The 16737-nt window shown below is 49.7% G+C and overlaps 1 protein-coding gene across 7 annotated transcripts in view; it reads left to right on the forward strand.

Moving 5' to 3' along the window:
• Sptan1 (spectrin alpha, non-erythrocytic 1) overlaps positions 1 to 16721 on the forward strand; it is a 71810-nt gene extending 55089 nt beyond the window's left edge. For 4 of the 7 annotated variants that reach the window (XM_041674447.1, XM_041674449.1, XM_041674450.1 and 1 more), the window contains 18 exons: positions 856 to 960; positions 3689 to 3897; positions 4800 to 4920; positions 5412 to 5533; positions 5927 to 6059; positions 7077 to 7175; positions 9595 to 9754; positions 10277 to 10353; positions 10919 to 11128; positions 11430 to 11726; positions 11947 to 12059; positions 12656 to 12673; positions 14756 to 14810; positions 15262 to 15458; positions 15586 to 15639; positions 15720 to 15866; positions 15944 to 16091; positions 16238 to 16721. In XM_041674447.1, coding sequence (XP_041530381.1) covers positions 856 to 960; positions 3689 to 3897; positions 4800 to 4920; positions 5412 to 5533; positions 5927 to 6059; positions 7077 to 7175; positions 9595 to 9754; positions 10277 to 10353; positions 10919 to 11128; positions 11430 to 11726; positions 11947 to 12059; positions 12656 to 12673; positions 14756 to 14810; positions 15262 to 15458; positions 15586 to 15639; positions 15720 to 15866; positions 15944 to 16091; positions 16238 to 16363 — 2391 coding nt within the window. In that variant the 3' untranslated portion in view covers positions 16364 to 16721. Of the gene's footprint in view, positions 1 to 855; positions 961 to 3688; positions 3898 to 4799; positions 4921 to 5411; positions 5534 to 5926; positions 6060 to 7076; positions 7176 to 9594; positions 9755 to 10276; positions 10354 to 10918; positions 11129 to 11429; positions 11727 to 11946; positions 12060 to 12655; positions 12674 to 13669; positions 13733 to 14755; positions 14811 to 15261; positions 15459 to 15585; positions 15640 to 15719; positions 15867 to 15943; positions 16092 to 16237 lie in introns of all 7 variants that reach the window. The other 3 variants (XM_041674445.1, XM_041674444.1, XM_041674446.1) reach the window with 1 other exon arrangement.
• The last annotated feature ends 16 nt before the right edge of the window (positions 16722 to 16737 follow it).

Here is a 16737-nt window from a genome sequence, read left to right on the forward strand (position 1 = left end):
TTGAGGGGAAGGTAGAAGGAGAGTGGGGAGAACAATGAGGGATTGAGAAGGTCAAGTTGGGGGAAGAGCAGAGAGGGAGAGCAAGGAAAGATATCTTGATAGAAGGAGCCATTACGGGGTTAGCAAGAAACCTGGCACCAAGGAAATTCCCAGGAATCCACAAGGATGACCCAAGCTAAGAATCTAAGCAGTAGTGGAAAGGGTGCCTAAACTGGCCTTCCCCTGTAAGCAGATTGGTAACAACCTTAATTGTCATCATAGAGCCTTCATCCAGTAGAGATACCTTGCTCAGCATGATACAGAGAGGAGGGCCTTGGTCCTTCCTCAAGTAATAGGACAGTTTGTTGATGTTGACTCCTCATGGGAGATCTCACCCTCTCTGAAGAATGGATGGGGAATGGGGTGGGGAGAGCGGGAGGAAAGGAGGGAGAGAGAACTGGGATTGGTGTGTAAAAAAAATTCTGTCGGGCTGTCATTCAGGGTCCCTAAAGTGGAGACTGCAGGGAGCATTTTAGCACAGTGATCACACTGATAACACTTATCACACAGTGATCACACTGGTTTGGTCTCTGTGCTCTTTACCCTTGTATCCAGAGAAGACTTGGGGCTGAGCCTCTATCCCTACTCTAAGCAGGACCCAGCCTAGTGGGCAGAATTGTGATTCCTTGGTGCACACATTTAATCCCAGCACTCAGGAGATCTATGTAAGTTCAGAGTAAGCCAGGTATACATAGATCTTGTCTCAAAAACAATTACAAGAATAGACATGATTGAAAAGGCCCTGGAGCAGCTCCTGGCCACCTTGGGTTTCCAGAACGCTGTGACGCTGTGCATGTGTTGTGCTGCCAACTGCAGGTGGAAGCTCTCCTGGCGTCTGAAGATTACGGCAAAGACCTGGCCTCTGTGAACAACTTGCTGAAAAAGCACCAGCTGCTGGAGGCAGACATATCGGCCCATGAGGTCAGCAGGGCAACAGCGGAGGGGGGGGGGGGGGAGGTAGAGCGAACCTCAAGAGTGTCCCAGTATGTTGACAGGAGCTGGCATTGGTCAGGGAATGCCTGATACCCGAGGCAGCAGTTTATGAACTAGTTTCCTGATTATTCTCAGCCTAGGATATGCAGATCTTATCTATAAGTACTAATTATTTTGAAAAATCAGGTGCGTTCTTAGCTGGAAATGGAGCTCAGTGGTCTAGCAGTTGCCTGTCTTCCATCCATGCTGCTACAAAATTAAAGGGGTTTTGTTTTGTTTGTTTGTTGGCATATTTTCACCTTTGTTGTTTGCTTTTTTTTTGGTTGTTTTGTTCTGTTAATTTTTCTGAGACAGGGTTTCTCTGTGTAGCGCTGGGTGTTACATAGACCAGGCTGGCCTTGAACTCACAGACTTACACCACCAGTGCCCAGCAGTTGGTTGTTTTTTTGTTTCTGAGATGAGGTTTTGCTGTGTAGCCTTGGCCAGTCTCAAACAAGATCTGCCTGCTCTACCTTGGAGTGCTGGGATTAAAGGTGTGCGAATCCACACCCAGCCCTTTATTATTTTTCAATGGGACTTTCAATATTTAGTCCTATCTGGCCTCAAACTTGCAGTAATTTTTCTGCCTCTGCCTCCCAGCATTTGTGGTTACAGCATTTACACCACACTTGTGACTTTAGATAATTCAGATAGTAGTTCTATGCTGTGAGTATGGTGGTACTCTTTATAAAAGGGGATGAGTGAAAAGGATAGCATTGGTGACAGTTTTGCGATTCTCTGTTGGTGCATCTCACAGAGGACGTCTGGGACTTAAGGTTCCCAGTTCATTTGCTGTGTGTGTGGTGTGTATGATGGGTGCACAGAATAGAGGCAGGCTGGGGGACGAGGAATTTGATTTAGAGCATGGAGGATGGTTTTTCTCTGCTTCTGCACTAGCAGATTGGTCACAGTTTTGTGACTGTTCATTGCAGAGTGGAATTAGTTTTTCAAAATAAATTGTGCCAAAAGCGTTGCTTTTATCCTGTATCCTAGGCCCATCCTGGGCTTAGAATGGATTGTATCCACTTGTGATTCTGTCTTATGTCTGGCTCAGTTAGGAAATGTTGGTCCTCTGAGTTACACATGTTAGTTCTAAATAGTTTGACACATTTCTTGCCTTCTTAGTCTCATCAGAAAAACTGTGGGGTGCCAGATAAGAATTGTCCAAGCCGGGCGGTGGTGGCACACGCCTTTAATCCCAGCACTTGGGAGGCAGAGGCAGGCGGATCTCTGTGAGTTCAAAACCAGCCTGGTCTACAAGAGCTAGTTCCAGGACAGGCTCCAAAACCACAGAGAAACCCTGTCTCGAAAAACCAAAAAAAAAAAAAAAAAAAAAAGAATTGTCCAAAATTCCAATTTACATCAAAAAGTTTGAATATGGGGCTGGAGAGATGGCTCAGGGGTTAAGAGCACTGACTGTTCTTCCAGAGGACCAGGGAATTCTTCCAATTCCCAGCACCCAGTTGGCACTTGACAACTATCTGTAATTACAGTTCCAAGGGACCTGACACCCTTGGCAAAACACCTATACACATTTAAAAATAATGAAATAAAAAATTTGAATTTTACCCTTAAAAATTGAGTTCTGTTCCTGTCAAGTGGTAAACTCACTTTTGTCTTTTTGAAGAGCAGGGTAGGCGGAGTTTTCTATTGACTCAAGACTGAATGACCATAGCTTTCCTTTGAGTTCTTTAATATAAAACGTGGACTTTTTTTTTTTTTTTTTTTTTTGGTTTTTCGAGACAGGGTTTCTCTGTGGTTTTGAAGCCTGTCCTGGAACTAGCTCTTGTAGACCAGGCTGGTCTCGAACTCACAGAGATCCGCCTGCCTCTGCCTCCCGAGTGCTGGGATTATAGGCGTGCGCCACCACCGCCCGGCAAACGTGGACTTTTTTTAAAATTATGTTTATTATTTGTTGAAGGGAGGTAAACATAGTCAGAGGATAACTTGTAGGAGTCAGTTCCCTCCTACCGTGGATGAACTTAAGTCATCCTCTGAGCCATCTTTTTTTTTTTTGGCTTCTCGACACAGGATTTCTCTTTGTAACAACTCTAGCTGTCCTAGAACTGGCTCTGTAGACCAGGCTGGCCTCTGCCTCTGCCTCTGCAGTGCTGGGATTAAAGGTGTGTGTCAATACCTCTCAGCCATCTGAGCCATTTGTAGGCCCAAGATGTTTAATTAAACTAAGTTTTCTATGAGTACACACCTTTAATCCTAGCACTCAGGAGATAGAGGCAAATGTCTCTTGAGATCCAGGCCTACATGATGAAACCCTATCTGAAACAAAACAAAAGTTCACTTTTGCTGCTTTTTAAAGTATACGCTAAAACTGATGTAACTTAGTGGTAAAGTGTGCTTATCCCTCACAAGAGTCAGTTCAATCTCTAGCATCAAAATATGAAAAGATAAAAAAATGAAGGCCACTACGAAGCAAAATAGGTGGCACTAAAAAGGTTTTTGCTGCAGCCATGGCCCTGCATTCTGTGTCCGACTACCTTCCCACCATCAGTGACAGGGAACCAAGTCTTTATCAAGATAGCTGACTTTACAGAACTGCAAGGGTTCACACAGCATTGACTTATGAAGCTGCACAACCCAATAAGGAATTAATGGGTGCTGTTTTCGGGGAAGTCTTTGGGAACAGGTTTCTGAGCCCTCTCTTGTCTCCCTGCCCCAGGATCGTCTGAAGGACCTGAATAGCCAGGCCGACAGTCTGATGACCAGCAGTGCCTTCGACACCTCCCAAGTGAAAGAGAAGCGGGACACCATCAATGGTCGTTTCCAGAAGATCAAGAACATGGCAGCCTCCCGAAGAGCAAAGCTGAGCGAGTCCCACCGCCTGCACCAGTTCTTCCGAGACATGGATGATGAGGAGTCCTGGATCAAGTGTGTGCCCAGCAGTTGTGTGTTCAGTGTCGGGCTTCCTAGAGAGCAGGAGTTTCAGGCTTCCTTGGTCTGTTGGGGGGGGGGGGGCAGGGAAGTGTGATGTAAGGGCATAGCTTAGGGACCATGCCAAACTCCCAGCCTCTTCTACTGCACAGTAGTGAGTGAGACCTGTTACCCTGTGATGATGGTTACCCTTATGTCATAGTAGACCCTGCTTTTTTGGGTCCTAAAGAAGTTGTGGTTTTTGGTTTTTTTCCTGATTGTTTTTGTTTTTGGTTTGTGTTTTGTTGGTTTGGTTTTGTTTTTTGTTCTCTTGTTTTTGTTTTTGTTTTTTTTTTAACTTTTTTTCTATTGAGAAAAGAGAAAAAAAAAAAACAAATTTCCTCCTCCTCCCAGCCTCCCATTTCCCTCCCCCTCCTCCCACCCTTCTCCCCCTCCCCCCACTCCTCTCCCCCTCCCTCTCCAGCCCAAAGAGCAGTCAGATTTCCCTGCCCTGTGGTAAGTCCTAGGTCCTCCCCCCTCCGTGCATTTCTAGGAAGGTGAACATCCAAACTGGCTAGGCTCCCACAAAGCCTGTTTTTGTTTTTTGAAACAGGGTCTCTCTGTTTCCTTATGTGACGCATGAGTAAATGGAGTTAGTAGTACATACCAGTGGTGTTCCTCTCCTCAGGACAGCACAGTCCTCTGTATGCTCATGACACTTAGAGGAGCCACGTCCATTGGCATGTGCATGGTCAGAGACAGTTCTGGATGCATGGCTTTGGAAAACAGTGGCTCCTGTTTTCCAAAGGGATTTTTGTGAAGAAAGTGGTAGAGGTTGGAGGATGCTACAGTTAGTGGCTGAACTAACACATCCATGGATTGAGCAGGTGCAGGCTAACCTTACTGCCTCTGCTCTTCAGAGAGAAGAAGCTACTGGTGAGCTCTGAAGACTATGGCCGAGACCTCACAGGTGTTCAGAACCTGAGGAAGAAACACAAACGGCTAGAAGCCGAGCTGGCTGCCCATGAACCAGCCATTCAGGTGATTGCTTTCTGCTAAGAGAACAGGGCCATGAGGAGAAGCAAAACCATGTTTGTTTGTTTGTTTTTTTTTTTTTTTTTGGTTTTTCGAGACAGGGTTTCTCTGTGGCTTTGGAGCCTGTCCTGGAACTAGCTCTGTAGACCAGGCTGGTCTCGAACTCACAGAGATCCGCCTGCCTCTGCCTCCCGAGTGCTGGGATTAAAGGTGTGCGCCACCATCGCCCGGCTCCATGTTTGTTTTTTTGAGTCAGGGTTTCTCTGTGTAACCTTGACTGGTGTGGAACTCCTCATGTAGACCAAGCTAACCCCAAACTCAGAGATCACCCGCTTCTGCCTCACCTCCCAAGTGCTGAGATTAAAGCTGTGCCCAGCTCATGTGTCCTGAAGAGCTAATTGTGAATGTGATGTTGAGGTGTCCTAAGCTTGGGCCACAGACACCTGGAACTGGGCACTTGGCATCTGCTGGCATTGACTCTTGCTCTTGCTGGTCAGGGCGTCCTGGACACTGGGAAGAAGCTGTCTGATGACAACACCATTGGGCAGGAGGAGATCCAGCAGCGTCTTGCACAGTTCGTGGAGCACTGGAAGGAGCTGAAGCAGCTAGCAGCTGCACGGTGAGCACATAGGCAGGGAGCTCTTAAGACAGACAGAAGGCCCGGCCCTTCCTGCCAGCTCCCCCGACCTGGATGTCAAGTATTACCTTGCTCCAGAGGCATTCTGAGCTGTTCCTATCCAGTGAGTCTGCACCTAGCAGTTAACTCCAGAGTGTCCTGTCTGAGGAGCACTGTCTGCCTTGTGTCCCCCAGGACATGTTTATACATAGACACACCCCTTCATGAATATTTTATCCAAATTTATTTGTTTATTATTTGTTGGTGCTGGTAACTGAACCCGAGATCTTAGACACAGTAGTCAAGCACCAATACCACCAAGCTATAACTCCAGCCCCCCTTCATGGCTATTTTAAGTACATACTAACGATTTCCCCTTCCCCATACTTTAATAAGGGGCCAGCGGCTAGAGGAGTCCTTGGAGTATCAACAGTTCGTAGCCAATGTAGAAGAGGAAGAGGCTTGGATCAACGAGAAAATGACTCTGGTGGCCAGTGAAGATTACGGAGACACTCTTGCTGCCATCCAGGTCAGGAAGGCTAAGCACGTGCATAAACAGTGAAGGTCCACCAGCTCACAGTCTGGGGGTACTGCAGGCGGGTGGGCCAGGTCCACCACACCTCATAGAGGAGTCCTCATAGCTTCTGGACCACACTTCATTCCAAGCTTTGTTTCCACATAGCATCTCCTTCTGTTCACTCTTTTCTCTGGCATTCTTTTCCATATGCCTTACAAAAAAGAGGTCCAAATTGACCTCTTTTTTGTAAGGATACACTCTTATGGTAAGAGAGACTGAAAATATCCCTTAATGTCCTTTTTTCCTGTGTTCATGGCCCCATAGCCACTTCTAGTTGGTTGGCAATTGCTGTATAACAGCCACTTAAAACTGACCTGTGTGGGTGGGTGTGTAATCCCTCCGCTGTTTCCAAGGTAAAGCTAGCTGAGCTGGAAGATCTCAGATGGCTGTAGTTACAGACTGTCTTGTTCAGCCCTACACAGCCCCTCATTCTAGTATAGGCTAGATTAGCTTTCTCCACTTAATTCAGAGAGGCAAAGGCAGAAACCACAGAGTTTTAAAGGCATTGCACTGTTCTCAGAGCTGGCCCAAAGAGAGCCCAGTCATGGAATAGGAGAGGTCACACATCACCATGGTCATACCTTCCTTAGTTCCAGCCAGACAATGTGGAAACAGTTTGCATTGCCTTGATCCACTCTCCTCACAGTGGGCAGTCCATGTGTAGTTGAGGTCACTAGAAACAGGAAGGGGAGGGAGATTATCCTTCGGTCATTGGGGAGCTAGACCTGGGTCCTCATGGGATATGTGTTGTTGCTTTGTTGGGTGCTTGCTTCCAGCTTTCTGTCCATTTTTTGCAACCTAAACTTGGTGGTTCAGCTTCTCCTGCAGCCTGGTCTCACTCCTGACTCCCTGGTCCCCCCCATGGAGTAGAGAGTAGGAGGACCAGGCTCATAGCTATGCCACCCTCTGTCCCGAGACCTAGCTACTCACATCACAGGCTCAGTGGCGGACCTCACTGCTTCTCTCTAGGGCTTGCTGAAGAAACACGAAGCTTTTGAGACAGACTTCACTGTCCACAAGGATCGGGTGAATGACGTCTGTACTAATGGACAAGACCTCATTAAGAAGGTGAGCCTGGATTCCAGGAAGACCCTTGTTCTCAACCCAAAGTACACCAAGCTCAGGTCTTAGAGAGACTCTGCAGGCCTGTGCCATTTTTCACACAGCAGGAAAGAGTTGCTTTTGAATTGGCACACTCCTTGGGCAACCAGCTTTTGGCCTGGTAGAACTTCTAGAATGCTTTTCTCTCAATTCTTTTTTTATTTTTATTTTTTTTATGTGCATGGTTTTGCCTTCACCACACTTTATGCATTGCCCAAAGATATCAAAAGAGTGTATTGAATCCCTTACAACTGGAATTACGGATGGTTGTGAGTCACCATGTAAATACTGGAAATTGAACCTTGGGCCTTTAGAAGAACAGTCAATGCTCTTAAACCACAGAACCATCTCTCTACCTTTTTTTTTTTTTTAAGATTTTTATTTTTATTTTATTTATTTATTTTTTGGTTTTTTTGAGACTGGGTTTCCTTGTGTTACTTTGGAGCCTGTCCTGGAACTAGCTCTTGTAGACCAGGCTGGCCTCGAATTCACAGAGATCTGCCTGCCTGTGCCTCCCAATTGCTGGGATTAAAGGCATGCACCACCACCTGGCAGATTTTTCTTTATGCGTCTGTCTGCACTATATATGTGCAGTGCCCACAGAGGCCACAAGAGGGCATTAGATTCCCCCTGGAAGTGGTATTACAAGTGGTTGTGAGCTACTGTGGGTTCTGGGAACACCCAGCCCCCGTTCTTTTGTTTCTTGGTGATAAAGGTCGCTGTAGCGATATTAGAAAGTGTAATTAATAAGTGAGGAGAGAGCACATGACACAGCAGTGTGTCCTACAAGGAATTCCAGCTGACTTGGGCTGCGTGGTAACCCTGTCTCAAAAGCATCACCAGAAATCATCCAGAAAGCCATCACTCAAAAACAGCTATTTTAGACTTTATTTTATCTTAAGACAGGGTCTCATATAGTCCAGGCTAGCTTCCAACTTGTTCTGTAGCCAAGGATGACCTTGAACTCCTGACCCTCTACCTCACAGGTGTTTGAATTACAGCTGTGTACCACCATGCCTGGCTCATTGGGATTTTAATGTTTGGCTGTCCAGACTTTCCCTCTGAACTGTGTAGAGCTAAGCATGAAATGTCCACTTAGTAGGATTGTATGACTCCGTGGGTTGTGCGAAACCTATTGCAGGAGGGACAGTTTACGTTTACTGGTGACTCTTCTGGAGAGAGGGAAAAAGTCTCAGTACTTTGAAAGCAGTGGAGCTTCTAGACCCAGGCTGTGCAGCGTCAATCCGCAGGTGACCATCAGCCACAGGCTCTCAGGACGCAGTACAAGTACGATGAATGCTTGGAGCTCCTGTCACGGTGCAGCTCAGCAACTGCCATGTAGAGAATTGGGGTTTGGGGCTGGGCTAGTGCCCCGATTGGTAAAGCCTTTGCCTAGCATCTGTGTGGCAAAAATACTTAGGTGTCTGGGTTTGTTCCAGGGAGAGCTTTTCTCCTGGCCGTGATCAGCAGGCAGCATGAAACTGGAGTCCAGCCCAGGCTCCCAGAACTCCTGGGCTAGGAGAGTGAGAAGCGTCACGCCTTGCTGAGTCTGACCCTTAGTGTATGCTGTCTGCTCTAATGTTCCTTAGTGCTTTGTTCTGGGCAAACTTCCCTTCTTTACCACATTTCTTTTTCTTCTGCCGTCTTGCATGTGTTTCCAAATGCAGCTCTGGCTAGAGCTGGCGTTCAGGCTTCACTATCTCTTGTGTCCATGGCATCCAAACACTTCCCAGAATTACTGTCTTCCTTACACAGGGCTGGAGCCGTTGTTTGTCTGTGTACTGTTTAATATGTAAGTGGTGATTCTTCCCTTTTGGAAACTCTGGTACTCACTGCATCACTGCCCGAGTGCCCACTGCACTCACACCGTCCTCCTGTTCTCGTGCTCCTGTGGCACTGACTACTGGAATTGCTAGTCACAGGCCTTGTGGTTTTATTTTTGGTTTTTTTTTTTTTTTTTTTTGGTTTTTCGAGACAGGGTTTCTCTGTGGTTTTGGAGCCTATCCTGGAACTAGCTCTTGTAGACCAGGCTGGTCTCGAACTCACAGAGATCCGCCTGCCTCTGCCTCCCGAGTGCTTGGTTTTTGTTTTTTTGAGACAGAATTTCTCTGTGTAGCCCTAGCTGTCCTGGAACTCACTCTGTAGTGAGCAGGCCTTGAACTCAGAGAGATCTCCTGCCTCTACCTCCTGAGTGCTGGACCTGGCCTAGTCCCAGGTCTTCACTCTTAAACTTTTACTCAGTACCACCCTTTGGAAGCTTCACTAGCTCTGGTAAGGGAGCAGAGAGCCCATGTGACAGAAGTTGGACAGTTTGGTGCTGGGAACCTGCCACAGATGGGTGACTGACTGCTGAGCAAAACTGATGTGTGCTTCTGTCCCTGGCCAGAACAATCACCACGAGGAGAACATCTCTTCAAAGATGAAGGGTCTCAACGGGAAGGTGTCTGATTTAGAGAGAGCCGCGGCCCAGAGAAAAGCAAAGCTGGATGAGAACTCAGCCTTCCTGCAGTTCAACTGGAAGGCTGACGTGGTGGAGTCCTGGATTGGTGAGTAGTGCAGCAAGACCCGAAGCAGCCACAGGGTGTGTTGCCGCACAGTGGGATTTCTGCTGTAGAGAAGAAACTTTTAGGACATGGGCTCCGAGTCTGCTGCAGGACAGACCTGGTTGCCCAGTAGGAAGCAACATCCCGAAGTCAGAGTTGCCACAGCAGTGCCTACACCAGGCTGTCATGAGGGTTCACCGAACAGTGGCCTGCAGACCTCAACACAAGCAATACAGAGACCCAGCACTAGTCCGCTCACCAAAGGGTCAGGCCATATCAGTATTGCCCACTAGCTGCCTGGCCAAGGTGCCATCTAGCCTCTGGTTCAATGGAACTGGTTTCTGGTGTCAGTCCATGTGACCCAAAAAGATTTCCACACTCAGTTGAGGCAGGGTGGTGGTTACAGGGAGCAGGCAGCCACTGTGAGCTCAGGAAGAGTGCAGGTGACTTTGGAATTGGAGCCGGCTTTTCTTAGCCCATCTGGGTTCTGGGAGGGCTAGGACAGTCCCATGCTTTGTTTTACAGGTGAGAAGGAGAACAGCTTGAAAACTGATGACTATGGCCGAGATCTGTCTTCTGTCCAAACCCTGCTCACCAAGCAGGTCAGTTAGCCGCCTGAATGGTGGGCTGGATTTACTCAGATAGCACTTCTAGGAGCAGGCCAGTCGGTGTTCTGCCTTTAGGTCTTGGATGGCCTCCTGTATGTATGGCCAGGGACAGTAAGTAGTAAACACTTCCAGTCTAGGGCCTCAGAGTTTCCAGAGGAGGAGCACAGATGCAGAACCAGACACAGGTGCAGCAGCTTGATGGACTGGCCAGGCTCGGACACAAAGTGCCTATCTGTCTTCAGCAGGCTAGGGTCCGTGGGACACATTTTCCTGCACTCGGTTACACAAAGTCAACTGAAAGTGGTCACAAGTGAATGGTCTGCTCTGTGTGAGGAGCCAAAGCCATACAGAGCCATGCCCAGAACTTGAGCGCTAGAACGGAAGGGTTTATTTATGGCCAGGAACTTAAGAGAACAGTGCCATGATCTGTGGTCTAAGGGCAAGTAGGAACATAGGTAGGTGGAGCTCTAGGGCTGCTACCATCTGCTTCTGCCATCTGAGCTGAGGCACATTAGGCTCCTTGCAGTACATACCACTGACTTGTGACTTCTCTTTGCAGGAGACCTTTGATGCTGGCTTGCAGGCCTTCCAGCAGGAGGGCATTGCCAATATCACTGCCCTCAAAGACCAGCTGCTAGCTGCCAAACACATTCAGTCTAAGGCCATCGAGGTCCGACATGCCTCCCTCATGAAGAGATGGACCCAGCTGTTGGCCAACTCAGCTACCCGGAAAAAGAAATTGCTGGAGGCCCAGAGTCATTTCCGAAAGGTAAGGGTAGTTATATTCAACTGGACCAGTGGAAGGGACGATAGAGCCCATTTTCCTCTTCCATGCCTGTGAGGAAGGAGTGCCCTCAGCCCAGAGGAGCTGAACATAAGCCTGGAGGCAGTAGAAACTGAAGCATGTGGAGCCTTGAACTTGTTGACCCTCCCAGGACGAGCACAGCTTGTACCAAAGGTCACCAAGCAGAGAAGTGGGGTAGATTCTGAGATGGGGCAGAGAGCCGGAGTCCCAGGAACTGCCTTACCCACATAATGCCCACACTGACACCCTGCCCCTCTACTTCTAGGTAGAGGACCTCTTCCTGACTTTTGCCAAAAAGGCATCGGCCTTCAACAGCTGGTTTGAGAATGCAGAAGAGGACCTGACAGATCCAGTGCGCTGCAACTCTCTGGAAGAAATCAAAGCCCTTCGAGAGGCTCACGATGCCTTCCGCTCATCCCTCAGCTCCGCACAGGCTGACTTCAACCAACTAGCTGAACTGGACCGCCAGATCAAGAGTTTCCGCGTGGCCTCCAACCCCTACACCTGGTTCACCATGGAGGCCCTGGAGGAGACCTGGAGGAACCTGCAGAAGATCATTAAGGTGCACCTGATGGGCCAGCCCCTTAAGAGCCCTGTTCCCTGCCCTGGGCTGTTTGTTGTTTGGGTCAGCCTCAGTAGAACTTATGCCCCTCTCCACTTTTAAGTCCCACTGACATTTCCCCCAAGGTAGAAAGAACCATGTTTATGCTGAGCCCACCCGTGCGAGGCCAGATGTCAAGAACTAACTGAAGGTAGCAGCATCTGCTTTCCTTTTGTCTCAGGAGCGGGAGCTGGAGCTGCAGAAGGAACAACGGCGGCAGGAGGAGAATGACAAACTGCGCCAGGAGTTTGCCCAGCATGCCAATGCCTTCCACCAGTGGATCCAGGAGACCAGGTGCCCGCCCTCTGGGGCCTGCCCGAGCATGTGCTGCTCCCTGCAGCTCCGGGACACAGGGAGCTTGTTCACAGCCTGGTGCCTAAGCCAAGTACAGTTGGCATCTGTTATCCCAATGCACAGGAGGATAGCCATGAGCTTGAGTCCAGTGTGGTTACATATTCTGTGCCATTTGAGGCTATAGCAAGACTCTTGTCTTACCCCCCAAAAGATGGGGTGGTGAGGAGGACTGCTTGGACTAAGAAGGCTGGCGTGATCTGATTGGGTCGCTTTGAGTGACTCATTTCCACAGAGATGATGTTGGCACCTGTCCCCACTAAGGTAGAACTGCTGTCCCTGGTGACTGAGCTGACAGGTGTGGTGACCGAGCTGACAGGTGTGGTGACCGAGCTGACAGGTGTGGTGACCGAGCTGACAGGTGTGGTGACCGAGCTGACAGGTGTGGTGACCGAGCTGACAGGTGTGGTGACCGAGCTGACAGGTGTGGTGACTGAGGGCACTGATGTTCTGCTCATTTTTTTTCTCTCCTCCATCCCACCCTGACTGCTGCTGTATGTGGACACTACCATGGCTCCTGGCTGCTTGGATCTCCACAGAACATATCTCCTCGACGGGTTAATATTGCCTTCTTTCTCCGGGCTCATGGTGTGGTGGTGTCTTGTGTGCTTGTCCCTGTGTCCCTTGTCCCCAGTGGCCTGGCTTACAAAGGTTCCAAGGATGGGCCTGCTGCCCATCTTGTCCATGCCCTTTGTCCCTGCTAGAAGAACGCATGGTCTTTGCGGGAGTCACTTCCCCTCTTTCAAGGCAAGGAATGTCACCGTGAGAGGAAGCCAGAGTCTTAATGCCTAGAACCCCCTGTCCATGCCTGTTCACCAGGATTGGATTAGCAACTTCCTTTTGGCCTGTTTTCCCATGGTGACCAGAAGGATTTGCATTAAGCCTCAGTGGTCAGTGGACATAGGACGCTGGATGGCTGTGCTAGGAGCTTGGGCTAAGTACAATATCCAGTTGAGGGAAGCTCTGCAGCCCCCTTAGGACTGAGGTGGCCCTATCTTCCCCCTGGGGAGGGTAACCAGAATTGTTCACCCTAGCTAAAGGCAGAATGTCCTGTGTTACAATGTGGTGTGGAGATAGGGCTTGGAGGAGTCCCCGGGAGGAGCAGGGCTATCTCCCAGTCCCACCAGGAGCCTGTACCCAGGCCATCCCCCTGGCCATTCTTGCCAGGCCAAGCCAGACTAAGGATTAACTAGTGTCCGGGAGGTTCTGCAGAGGGGCAAGTCAGGTGTGTAAGGGTAATGACCACAGAAACCTGCCTCAGTCAGTCAGGTTGTAAGAGGCTTTGCAAGGCGGGAAGGATTGCAGCCATGGCCTGAGCACCACAGGCTTCCCCACCCTATGTCTGCTGCTCTTGGTCTTGTTTCTGTGCAGTGCCATGCTTCCTCACCTGTGGCTCCTCCCAAGCTTTGTCCCACCTGGCCCAATCCCCTTGAGCTACCTACCCATGGTTCCCACCTGATGCCAGGCTGCCAGCTTGTGGCACATGTCTGTCTCGATATGCTCTTGCCTCGCCTTCCTTTGGTATATTCATTTGGTTTCTTTTCTTTGAATAGCATAGCATATCGTCGGGTCATTCGTGTCTATCAGTATGAAGTTGGGGATGATCTGTCTGGAAGGTTCTTCTCCTCTTATTTCTCTTCTTCCCTCACTGTGGTTTTACCAATGCACTCTGGACTCCCAGGCGGCTCTGCTTTCTAACCCACACCCTAGCCACTTGGGAGGAGGTTCTGTTCCCCTCTGATGCACTGGCCCTGCGTCCTGCCCCCGTCCCTGGGACTCCCTTTTCCCGGGGGATGGGGCGTGCCTGTGAGTCTCAACTGCTGGGGTAGGAGGAAGCCTGGTGCCTTGCCTTGCTAAAGCATTTTGAGCTTGGGGAGATTGTAGAGTTCTTCCTGGCTCACTGAAGTCGCAGGGGTAGATTGGGGTAGACATGGGTACAGAGGAGATGGGGCTGTGTGCACTGTGTGAACTGTCCCTGCACGTGACCCTGCTTGTCTGATGTCCTTGTTCACTGGGAACCTTCTTTGTACTCACACATCTTGGAGAGAAGCAGGCTTCTCAGAAAATGGCCTTCAAAAGGAGACCTAGCCTGGCTGTGTCTAGATGCTGGAACCCAAATCCAGAGTTCTGTCACCGCTGTCCTCAGCTGGAACCAGTTGGCCAGCACACCCACTTAGCTATCTTACTGGCCATGCTGTAAGATATGCACATCTCTTAGAATGTGGCTTTTCCCCTCAGTAGCCTAAGGGGGATTAAAGCTGGGCTAAGGGGACTGTCAGTGTCTTGACTGTCCTTACAGCCCCAAGGACTCCTGTCTGTTGGGTTCTTGGCCTCCTGTTGGTGCAGAAAGGGGGGGACTATCATGCTATCAGGCCTGAAACTGCTCTGTTCCTATGGGGAACAAATTTAATTCCCAAGAGACCTTTCAAGAGCTGAGAGGCCTCTGGCCTATGTGTCTCTGAAAAGGAAATGGTGCCTTGCCTGCCCTTTCTCAGGCCTGTTAGAGGGAGGTCAACACCAGATGGGTTGTTCTCTGTGAACAGCATTGCAGGCTCTGGCACTTTGTACCAGGAGGAAGAGTTAAATGTGGACACTGATCTGCTGCGATGGAACCCTGCTCACTGTGCTTCTGTGTTTAGGTCCTGCATGGTGGAAGAGTCAGGAACTCTAGAGTCTCAGCTCGAAGCTACCAAAGTGAGTACCCAAAGTGCTCTGGCCACCCCAGAGGCCCCCAGCCAGGCAGCCACTCAACCTGAAGCTGCCAAGGCTGTTTTTCCCTTGACTTAAAAAACAGCTTGTGAGTTCAAGACCAGCCTGGTCTACAGGAGCTAGTTCCAGGACAGGCTCTAAGGCTACAGAGAAACCCTGTCTCAAAAAAAAAAAAAAAAAAAAAAAACCAGCTTGGGGCTTCTTTTTGAGAAAGTCTCTGCCAGCTGCTGTAAGGGAACCTATTTGAAGAGGCCAAGAGGTCCTTGCTGCACATCGCATTCTTATTGGCTCCTCTGCCAGTTGCTTTATGAAGATTTTCCCCTCCACATCCTACCCCCTCCCACTCTCCTTTCCTGACTCTTTCTGGCCCTGGGAGATCTCAGCTGGGTTCTGGGGCTTGAGGCGTCCCCATCTCACACTGGTTTGTTCCTGGCAGCGCAAGCACCAGGAGATTCGAGCCATGAGAAGTCAGCTGAAGAAAATTGAGGACCTGGGGGCTGCCATGGAGGAAGCCCTCATCCTGGACAACAAGTACACTGAACACAGCACTGTGGGCCTGGCCCAGCAGTGGGACCAGCTAGACCAGCTGGGCATGCGCATGCAGCACAACCTGGAGCAGCAGATCCAGGCCAGGTACCAGGGTCCGGGCCAGGGTGCGGGACCACCCAGGGTACAGATGTCAACAAGGGACTGGCACAGGAGGGAAGAAGATGTCACCTCTGCACGGAAGGCCTACTCCCTACTTCTGTTCTTCTTCTAGGAACACAACAGGCGTGACCGAGGAGGCCCTCAAGGAATTCAGCATGATGTTCAAGTGAGTATGGCCCAGGTACCTTGGCCGAGGGTGAATGGGAGGCAGGGACCATATGCTGAGCCCTGGGCTTTGTTCTACAGACACTTTGACAAAGACAAGTCTGGCCGGCTGAACCATCAGGAATTCAAATCCTGTCTTCGTTCCCTGGGCTATGACCTGCCAATGGTAGAGGAAGGAGAGCCTGACCCCGAGTTTGAAGCAATCCTGGACACCGTTGACCCCAACAGGTAAGCTGAAGGGAAAGGGGACAGGACAGTCTTCGCCTCCCTCTGAGCACCCTGCTCATTGTACCTGCCTCCTGTAGGGATGGTCATGTCTCCCTGCAAGAATACATGGCTTTCATGATCAGCCGCGAAACGGAGAATGTCAAGTCCAGTGAAGAGATTGAGAGCGCTTTCCGGGCCCTCAGCTCTGAGGGCAAGCCGTACGTGACTAAGGAGGAGCTCTACCAGGTAGGACCTTGGGAAGGGCCAGAGCTCCTGGGCACCCTACACACAGTCAGGAAGCCTGTGTCTGCTGGCCGATCCGGCCTGGCCCAACAACCCCTTACCTGTGGGCACTTGTCATGGCTGAGCTGACCGTACCACCTCCCCTCCAGAACCTGACCCGGGAACAAGCCGACTACTGCGTCTCTCACATGAAGCCCTATGTGGATGGCAAAGGCCGTGAACTCCCCACTGCCTTCGACTACGTCGAGTTCACCCGCTCACTCTTTGTGAATTGACCCTTGGCTCGGAGGTGAGCCTGACCCACATTGCCTGCCCTGCTGTCACCTTGCTGCATGTCACTTCCTCTGTGCTTTCAAGGAAAATATTCCAGACAATGTTACTTTCCAGTGTAACCGTAGGCCTGCTTAGCTTGGGGTAAGACTTGGTAGAAAATGGTGCTTCAGTAAACCTCTTACAGTCCAATTACAATCGCCATGTTGCTGTGGGACCCAAACCCTGCACAGCCAGCTGCCCTCATTCCCACTTAAAATCAAAGCAGCTGGTTCATCTTCTTTATTCTCTCTCCTCCCTCCCCAAATTCTGTTTTCATGTAAGAGACAAATAAAGGACTCAGTTCTCCCCCTAAAAACTTTTGTTCCTCTTTATTCAA

This window comes from Microtus oregoni, unplaced genomic scaffold, assembly GCF_018167655.1.
Source record: "Microtus oregoni isolate MIOR12 unplaced genomic scaffold, Mior012 000025F_ref0000491, whole genome shotgun sequence".
Classification (NCBI taxonomy): domain Eukaryota; kingdom Metazoa; phylum Chordata; class Mammalia; order Rodentia; family Cricetidae; genus Microtus; species Microtus oregoni.